The sequence below is a fragment of the Doryrhamphus excisus genome, linkage group LG20 (assembly GCF_037039965.1).
Source record: "Doryrhamphus excisus strain RoL-2023G ecotype Guam linkage group LG20, RoL_Dexc_Guam_v1.1, whole genome shotgun sequence".
Taxonomy (NCBI): Eukaryota; Metazoa; Chordata; class Actinopteri; order Syngnathiformes; family Syngnathidae; genus Doryrhamphus; species Doryrhamphus excisus.
This window is the reverse complement of record NC_136376.1, coordinates 9,897,084-9,907,605: the sequence shown is the minus strand read 5'-3', so window position 1 is coordinate 9,907,605 and position 10,522 is coordinate 9,897,084. Positions and strand designations below refer to the sequence as shown.

The window sequence follows — 10,522 nt, the reverse complement described above, 5'->3', positions numbered from 1 at the left end:
CTTTGTATTGAGTCCTGGGCTCCTATAGAGCAGCTACACATCCGCACAGAAAGCTTTCTAGATCATCCAGACTCTGCACCTATTCCAGCTGTATTTCCGTGGATTTACAGAATGGTCTGTTTTCATGTATTCCTGCAATCGGCCTCCGCTGTGATTGATCACACTTGCAAGGCAAAACAGTGCAGCAGTGTGGGGAGGAGAACAGGCCTACAGCATGCACCCGGGCATGCCCATAAGGAAGGCTGACTCAAACTGAGCCATCCCAAACTTCTTTCAGGGCTCACTAATGTCATTGTTTGAAACGTTGTCCTTGTTTAACAAGAATACTGCACTCTAAAAACATTTATAGGTCACAAAAGTGGAAAAAGTATAAGGCTATTCTGTAATTTAGTTTTTTTTTATGAATTAGCTCCTATGCTTAATTTGATAGAAGTAATTCATCCTGCTTGGTAAATACAGTTCATTTAATTATGGCTGAAAATTTGTACCGCAGTTGGAAAATGTTTTCAAAACTACAATATAGTAGTTGAAAAATGATGATATATGATGATGAGTAGTTTATACATGGGTATTGTCCCTTGAGGGCAATCAAGACGGGTATAGATTATTACTCAGTTATTGCATTCAAATGTAAATAAAGTTGCATTGACCTCATCTTCATGTTGCCTCACTGATTTTTCTACATCATTAGTTGGTAGTTGTATATTGAGGCTGATTCCACATGTATTAAGTGATGGTTTTTAATAATAATAACAATAATATACAGTGTATTGAGGATCATTCTCCGTGCTTCTTTGCTGGTGTAATGTAATAAAAATGAGTCTGACCCCCACCCATACAGCCAGCCAGAGTGTGGGCGTGGCCTATGCACTGACGTCATTGGATGACAGCTAGCTGTCAGAAAGTGAGTTCATTCCCCGGACTCAAGAAGACGGTACGCTGTCGAGAGCTTTTACCCCCTTAATGCTTGCATTTATCGACCAGAAACAGTGAGCCAAGAGGACAATTCATTTCACGGAGCCCGGCCATGGACGAACAGGCGGGCCCCGGCGTGTTCTTCAACAATAATAACAACTCGGTCTTACCGGGCGCTGGTAAAGGACCACTGCCTGATGGCGACGTAGGGGAGGCGGCTCGGGCGCAGTACAGTATCCCGGGGATCTTACACTTCCTGCAGCACGAATGGGCCCGATTCGAAGTAGAGCGAGCACAATGGGATGTGGAGCGTGCCGAGTTACAGGTGAGAAGCACCGCATTTTATTCTTTTATGATTCTTTTCTTGTGACAGTATAGGGGCACGGCGTTATTTCTTTACAGTGTCTTGTGAAGTGATTGTTCTCGTTGCTAGACTAGCTAGTTAGCATTAGCTCCGGAGCTAAAGGCTATTATAGCGCCCCCTTGACCCGACAGCACGACGACGGTTTTATTCCTCTTACTCTGACCGAAATCACACTGAATGTGCTTGTTTACGTTCTTGTTTTATTTTTATTAAAATTGACAGGTCTAAAAAGTGTATAGATTTCTAAATCAGCTTGCAAAGTAATATAGAGTTGTTAGCTAGCCTGCTGTGTACAACAACCACGGCTAACTTGACTGGGCGCTGGATCATGTGTGGAACATTTTAATGTGACACTTCGGTTTTTGTTGATGGTAAGGAAATATCGAGAAGAATCCTGACTAAACCGACTGTAACTGTTTGATTATTGTTTGTGATAATAACTGTCGCCTCCAAAAGCGCCCATAGCAGAGCACCGTGTCACGATGTACTGTATTGTTATGGAATGTATCATATGGTAGCTGTTGCCACTCCCCAGGCTTTAAGGTTAAAGCTTTCAAATGCATTCGTCTACTGTTTGTCACGCCTGATTGTTAATATGTAGGCACATTTCTCACAGCTTTTTGATGTGGTGAATTGTGGTAATGCGACAAATGTTTACACGTTGTTGCTTTTTTTTAATGTGGTGCTACTTTATGATACCACTACTGCACTTTCTTTTCTGGCTGCTTTGGATAGCGACTTATAATGAATTGCATATCCATAGAACCCTAATTTGAACACAAAGCATAAGCAGACCGCATCATCTACTTCCAGTAGGAGGTTGGCCAGAATTACAGGTTCCATTTCATGATTTAATTACGTCTCCATGCCGAAGATTTTGTTTGTTTTGTACTTCCTTGGAGGATGAGGTTTTCTCCTTGCTTTATACCCTTTTGCTTCATTTTTATGCTGCTTTTTTGTTTCATTTTATTTCTACAATTTGAGAAGAAGCTGAGTGCATCGCAGCCAAGGGTAGCATCAGGTATTCCCAGACTTTCTCAACTCAGGAACCCAATCAGAGATTATTTTTCCTTAATAAAAAAAAAAACAAAACATAAAGTACAGTCGTCCCTTGCCTTATAGCGGTTTGATTATCGCTCCCTCGCGGTACAGTGGTGTGAAAAAGTGTTTACCCCCTTTCTGATTTTTTTTTTTTTTGCACGTTTGTTACATTTAAATGTTTCCGCTCATCAAAAAATGTAAACGTTAGTCATCGACAACATAGCTGAAGACAAAATGTACACCAAAAGATCCCCAAAAGCTAGAAATCATGTTGAAGACAAAAAGTACACCAAAAGATCCCCAAAAGCTCGACATCATGTTGAGATCTAAAGTCATTTTGGAACAAATGAGAAGGAAAGTAACTGAGATCTGCCATTCTGGAAAATGTTATTAATCCATTTCTACAGCTTTGGGACTCCAACAATCTGGTCATTATCTGTAAATGTTTAAAACATGGGACAGCTGCTGAACCTTCCCAGGATGGGCTGGCCAACCAATATTGCCCCTAGACTTTAGTCACATTTATACTCTTTTTATTTACAACATATTGCGCAACTGCAGGATCTTGAGACACATGCTAACTCGCAAACTAGAGAGCTAGTGACCTAAACGGTAGCCTTCAAGTTATTTCCTTTAAACTTAAATAGCCAAAAACTTACCACTTCCACACGGATAGGGAGGATAACTATTAACAGTTATTTAACCTTTAACATGAACATTAATCAAACGTAATAATTTTTTCTGGGTACATGATACCATACAGCATCCATATCAAACTTGCGCGGGGCCGCACTAACATTAAACCTTCATATCAAGGCGGGGGCCTCAAACTAGTGTCCTGCGGGCCGCGTGTTTGAGACCCCTTCCCTAGAGTCTAGGGACGACTCAAAAGACCCCACAACATCATCCAAAGAACTGCAGGCCTCACTTGCCTCAGTTCAGGTCAATATTCAGGACCCATAAGAAAGACACTAGACAACAATGACCCGCATGGCACAGTTCAAAGATGAACATTAAGGTTTTTCCCAATTATACCAGTTATCTTGATGATGCCCAAGACCTTTGGGAAAATACAGGAGCAAGTAGTAGTGATATACTACATTAAAATCATGTACCAGGAAGTCACCTAATTGATGATTGATTTAATAGCTTTCAGTACTGTGCTCTCGCAATCGGTGACCCAATAAAAATTGACCCACATTAGGTGCCAGCCTTAAGTATGAGAAACCCTGGTCGTATACATTGCCAGCAAATATTCTGGCCATGATCATAGATTTCAACTGAAATCCTGCTGCTGTCAGTGTGGCCAGTGTTTTGAACCTTCTGTTTGTCTGCAGCAACAACTCTGGCAAAGCATAGTGAGGTTGCTAAATGGCTTGTTTGTGGCGGCAAACTGCTGCACAATCAATTTTTGGCTCAGCTTTGGTTGGTATCTTTCCCCAAAGACTGGTTGATGCTCTGAATGTTATTTAAATGTTGGGTTAGTGCAGTGCAGCATACCAGACTTATCTCTTGTTTATAGTAAACATTTTGAATTGCTGTGTGGTATTATTCTGGGTTTGTTTCCCATTCATTTGTCTGTTTTCTGTATAATTTATCCAGGAAATTATGGGTAAATCACAGGGCTATCTAGTTGGGTTTATTTCTCAATTATTTTCTGTCATGCCCCCCTCGGGGACAGAACTGTTTTAATGCCTTCTTGATTTGAAATACCGTTGAATAATATGTATTTATTTATCTGTACTGTACCAACAGAAATTGAAACTAGAAAAATGCAACAAATTGCATGTTGAGTACAATAGATTTGTATGTATTTGCAGGTCTGCACTAACATTGACAACTCACTGCCTTTTTAGCCCTTCTTACAATATCTTTTATAACAGGTCTATACATGGTTCTTTCATTGAACAAAAGACCTAATCTCATTTCCATGCCAACGTGTCATTTACGTCTCCATATGGCCACACCTTTACCGTTTCTCAGCTGCTCTCTGAATCACAGGCAGATAAAGTAATCCCAGGAATTGTATTGAATGCAATTTCTAGTGCGTTCTATTATTTGTGAAGTTTGTGAAATATAACTCTGAAGGAGCAATTGCTATACGCTATACGCTGCCGCTCTCACTAAGCTGTCAACCGCTGGGAAACACTGAATGTAAATAAATGTGTCTGCAACCCGCCACAAATAAATGCGTAGGCTAGGGGATCACTGCGGGGACACATGACACGGCCACAGCTTTAAGCATCACATGCTAGCAAGTTACCTAGTTGGCACAGAGTGGGGGGTAAAAAAAGCCAAAGACTTACCACTTCCACACCAAATGGGAGAATAACTTTCTTTCACTATCATGTCATACATGCCATGGATGACTTCACGCCCTGTTAAGATCATGTCATGTCATGTCAAATTGTGACGTAGCGAGGGACAACTGTATGTGTGATGCACGTGCATCATGCAAATTAGACGATTACATCTTCTAGCCCCAAGACAAACAACTGCCACAAATCGATTGTAGTCCTGTGGGAAACGCCACGTAATTAAAAATGTAGATGATACTTCTATAATATATATTTAATTTATTATCGTTAATTTGTAATGTATTCTGTGAAATTACTCTTAAATGAAATTTACTCTTAATGGGACGGACCAAAATTGTAGGACTTTATCAGCTTTTTGTTATTGGTTGTTTCGACATTAAATCGAGGACATTTGACTACACGTCTTATTTTGCTGTTTGGGCATAAGACAAACCCCACAGCTCACAAGAATGTTGTCCAGCAAGCCTGTTAGGTCCCACTAAGAGCCACTCCCGTGTATGTGGGCAGCCCTGAAACCATACTGTACATGTCAGCTACTCAACTTGTAGATTTGATGCTTTGTAATGCAGAGGCTTCTGTCTGTTAAGATTCAACTAGAGTCGAGTGGTCATAGATAATCAATACATTGTCTTGGTCAAGTTCTTTTGTTCATTCGTGCCTGTGAAAGTTTGCAGCTCTTTGATGTTTTTGTTAGTAGATCTATAATGATGGATGATCTCCACTGGAACGCGATTTCTGACAAATTGATTTTACCATGAAGTCAGTAATTTGAGGGCTAAGCGGGTTAAGAGGCTAAGTGGGTTCCCTCATCAAGTATCCGTTGATGAGAGACCCCATGCTTAGGATATTAGGATACCTTAATGGGCGACACTTTTTAGAACGTGTAGCATAACTCTAGTCCACCTAACACAATTAATTGGTGTTTAAATAATACAATTTAAATCGAAAACATTTGCTTTACTTGTATTCACACTGTCAACCACGATTTAAACCGGTGTTCAGACACACAAACAGGAAGTGAGACTTTCAAAGGTTCAAAAGGTTTCAAAATAAGGCTCTTATGAAATATTCTCAACAGTTAGCGACAAATCAAAATTTTGTTTTAAATGAAGGTGTGGGAAACACTGATATTTTATTCTTGGTGAACTTGACAAGACACTGATTATTTTAATCAGCACTTGCCCGGGAACTGCCAGCATCTTACATCTTACTACTAGCTGATGAGTGATAATACATGAGCTGTGCTATAATTTATTCTGTAATATGTCAGGAAGGGGGTTGGAAATACCCAGGAAGTACGTGTATTGATTGTGATTTTAAGTGCCGACACATTTTTTAATGCTATTTCATAATGTAGTGGATATCTGTGAGGAATATCGAGGATGCTGACAGAATGACACAAGTGCACCAAGGGTACTGTATTAAAAAAAAAAAAAAAGATTACCTCTCGGGTGAAAATGTCTTGTGTGAATTGTAAAGCTCTAAATTTTGGCCAAATCAATCACACCTAACTTAAAAAAAAAGAGCAAGAGTGTCCTTGTCAATATTGTAGTATTTTCTTAAACACATCATTCATCACCTCAGTCTCATGGCAGAAAACAAGTTATGTCCTTGATGGGACAGCCCTTAGATCAGGGGTCTCAAACTCAATTTACTTGGTGGCCACTGGAGCTAGGGTCTGGGTGAGACTGGGCCACATCAGGTTTTCCAAAAAAAAAAAACGCATTTAGTAAAAACAGAAAAATATACAAACTTTTTCAGTGCTTTGGTTCCGATTTTATACAATAAAAGCTCTGATAAAACATTCCACTGTTCTCAAATATGTTATTTTTTATTTTTCTGCACAAAATAAGATGAAAAATAAACAAATCAAGAATATAGAAAATCAATCAGTAATAAATAAATATAACAATAATAATAAAACGGCAAATAATAAAAACTCAAGAAACCACATATAGTTGGTGGGTAGACAAATTCAGATTAAAATGAACAAAGCATTGTTAGAGCCCTGTAGACATGACAAAACACGACTATAGTCACATTTATACTCTTTATTTACAACATATTGCGCAACTGCAGGGTCTTGAGACACATGCTAACTCGCAAACTAGAGAGCGAGCGAACTAAACGGTAGCCTTCAAGTTATTTCCTTTAAACTTAAAAAGCCAAAAACTTACCACTTCCACACGGATAGGGAGGATAACTATTAACAGTTATTTAACCTTTAACATGAACATTAATCAAACGTAATCATTTTTTTCTGGGTACATGATACCATACAGCATCCATATCGAACTTGCACGGGCCGCACTAACATTAAACTTTCATATCAAGGCGGGGGCCTCAAACTAGTGGGCCGCGTGTTTGAGACCCCTGCCTTAGATCCTTCTTGTAATGGGGGAATCCCTGCTTCATGCTATATCTCCTTCCCCGAAGAATCTGTCTGCTGCCATAATTTGACACCCCGCTGAAGGTGGCTCAGAGTGAAAGGTGGCGCTGTGTGGGTGCAGTCTGAAACATGGACACACTCAGAAACGTCTATTTTATTCCAAAAAGAAAAACTCACATGAACAATAGCGTGTGTTTTGTAGTTGTAATTTGTCAGCAACAACTACAGTTAGCTGCTGGAGAAGCTTGGTATTAGCCTGTCTTGGTAAGATGACTTATTAGTGTGTTCTTATGTTGACTTGCACAAAAAAAAAAAAGTCAGGGGCCAATTTGGCTGGATAGCGCAGGAAAAAAACACTCTGTGCCAAGCTCAAACATACACGCTCACTTACTGCGGCATTCAGAAATTCAGAAATGGCTTGTCACTGTCATTCCTCACTCAATATTTTGTCCACTCCCCTAGCTGTAGTTATTTTTACTTCTCTTGCATGTACACCAGCTTGGGAAAATACAACAAAAGCTCAATTTCAGGACTTGCGAAGATCACAAGACTGAATACTCACATTCTTTCTCATAAACTCATAGTTATACCAAGGCAGTCATTAGAGGTACCACAAAGTCACTGTTGCAGTCTTTGACAAATAGCCACTCTGTCCAGATAACAGCATGTCCTATAAAATGTTCTTTTTAAAGTCTGGGCGTCTGAGCTGAACTACTCCCACTAGTCATAGTTTTGTAGTTTAAAAAGGAAGATTTTATTTCCTTGTCCAGGGTTACGAGTAACAACAAAGAAAATTCTCAGGTCTTCTAGTGCTGAAATTGGAGGTGTAATGTAGAGTTGAAGGTATGTACTGCTGTTTGACATGCCTGAAAACCAGTCCAGATAGTGATGGGCTTTTCTAGCCTACAAAGCCACACCCACTCAGAAGAGGCCAAAGGGCAGCAGCTGCTTCCGTGTTCGTACTCTCTGAGGTTGGCTCTCTAACAGCTTCATTTGGCCCAATTGACTTCATTGGTTAACATACACGCATGTAGCTTCAATCACCCATTAAGAATGCAAAAGAAAATTGCGCGACCATGTAGAGACAGAAATGAGCCGCACCCCCAATATAATGGTAAGCGAAATGCTGCAGTATGCAGTTTAGTAAAGAGAGTACATGGATCCATTGTAACAAAGACAGGCCTAAGAAACTACAGTATTAGGATGCTGATACACGTACACAAGAAAACATGGCTTTGAATCTTTCTTTTGTTGTAATCCAGAGTATTTCACGGTATTGTTTTGTTTCCTTTTATACCCATTGTAACATGTAAGGAGGTGGATAATCCTCTGTCGACCAATCAGTGAACAGCGGCGTGCTCAGTTCCTCAGTATTGAAGGGCACCGCTGCTGTCAGCATCCCAAACAAAGGAATAGTAAAAAGTGGAAAGTCATGATCAGCATTCTTAATCATACTTTATTCAGTTAGGTAGTGAAATATGCATTTACAACAATTTGGACAATGTCATTCACATGTAATTAATAAATTCATAATCATTCCCTGTGTGGCAGAATGTATTTTCAAGTATTGGCCAAAGCAAGCCATCGCAATGCAGATTTTTAAAGTTTCCTTTGACAACATAACCACAAGAACCAAAGCAGAAGTCATTTGCACATTAAAATGGAAGGAAATAACTTATCATTCAGTTCGATCTTCCTACTATTGACCCATATTGGCATGTAGTGTCTTCTTCCTCTAATGTAGTCTAATCTAATCACAAGCTGAAATGACCACAATTGCTCCCAGCGTATCAAAGGCACATAGCACTTGGCTCCCCATCGAATTAGAGAGAGTACATGTAAACTGGGTCTTAACATAGAAGTGTGAAATGGAGAAACCGACTGTTTGTAACCTGAGTGAAGGATGATGCACTACATTTGTGCCACTTTAAAGCATTGCAGTGCAGAGCTGACTTGAGTAGTGTGATGGCACAGTGTAAAACAAAGCTCAACTGGGAAGCCGTGACTCAAGGAAAACAACATGTCTATGAAACGCATGAGAAAGGCAGAGGTTTGACTGAAAATTAAAATAAACTCTAGTGCACCTCACAACCACGCTGTATTTTAAGAAGGTGAGCTCCAGGTCTTAGCACAGCTATTTCTCATCTTAACACAAGGCTATCAAAACGCATGAGTATTCAATGCTGCAGTTTGTTTGATGGCGACAAGGCACAGTGTAAACCTCCCACATGCCATCAGTGTTAGCGCTCTCTTGTACTGAGATTGTGTGACTCTTGAGCTCTTGTATGGAAGCCAGTTCTTAAATTCCCCACAATAATACTGATGAATTTCTAAGTAGTAGTAATTGTACTGTTAAGTAACATGAATACAAATTATACTTCCCGCCCTCATTCCCCCCCAAGGAAACAACCATGCTTGAGCCCCTCTGAATTTGTTTTTACTAGTGGTATTATTGATAGCGCCCCTACACCTGTCTGGCTTCTTTTTACCCTTTTATCCACCAGTTTAATGGCATGTGTGGAATGTACTTGGCAAGTTATCAGGTTGACCATCATGTTGCTTGTGGGGTCATGGTGGGTCGCTGAGTTAACTGCGCTCATCAGGAGAAGGAGTGTTTGCTTTGTAAATATGTGATTTACACCAGCTAGTCTCAAAGGTGCACCATGTGTAGAAGCACCGAGGCTGTATGAGTATTGTCATACATTCCTGTGGAAAAGTCTGCATTTCACTGCGTCGAATGTTTCCAGATCAACCAATGGACTCTTTGTATTGGAGATCTGGAACCATATTTTAATTATAGTAATATGGATGTGTATAATCCACTCTCATCTGTTTTTCCTTGTTCATTTTAGTTAACTAAGACTGTAAAAATGACATTACACATTTTCTTACCTTGGCTTTGCAAAATTGTCTTGTGTTTGTTGTCCTCTGTAGCCATTACCCCATCACTACGCTCTCCTTTTCCTGTCTCTGAAAAGCCCCACACTCTAGATGGACGCCCTGTTCTACATGTCCCTCACTCGGACACACTGAGGAGCTCTTATCCCGTAGCCCAATAATGCACTCAGTGTGAAGCCAGGATTAAAAGCTTCCTGTGTCTCTTTACAGCCTTAGTTGACTCATTACATTCCTCCCAAGGTTAATGTTTGATCGGGGGTATAGATGATGAGCCAGAGATTCACAGAGCTTCAGTCTTCTCAGTGTCTGCCACCACAGAAGTCCCGGGTCTCCGGTCCAGTGCGTCAGGTGGATAAGGAAGTGAACAGTAGATATCAGGTGTGACTCTCTTTGGAATCATGTCTGGGAGTTGAAAGCGAGTTGGTGGAAAGGAACTGCATAATGATCTAAATTAAGAATTTGTGTGGTTGAACACATCAGTTTCTTGTGCTATATTTTCAACTCCATGAGGCATTGGTCTTGACTGATATTAGATTTGAAGCCTGAGGATGTTATTTTTGGAGACAATAGTCATAAGCTACATGCAGTATTATTCGA

At 40.1% G+C, this 10,522-nt stretch overlaps 1 protein-coding gene across 2 annotated transcripts in view; it reads left to right on the top strand.

Annotated features, from left to right (window-relative positions):
* The first annotated feature begins 881 nt into the window (after positions 1 to 881).
* Positions 882 to 10,522, top strand: part of LOC131107880 (striatin-like) — a 30,625-nt gene continuing 20,984 nt past the window's right edge. Inside the window, exon 1 of one of the 2 annotated variants that reach the window (XM_058058326.2) lies at positions 882 to 1,240. In XM_058058326.2, coding sequence (XP_057914309.1) covers positions 1,028 to 1,240 — 213 coding nt within the window. In that variant the 5' untranslated portion in view covers positions 882 to 1,027. The remainder of the gene's footprint in view (positions 1,241 to 10,522) is intronic. The other variant, XM_058058325.2, reaches the window with a different exon arrangement.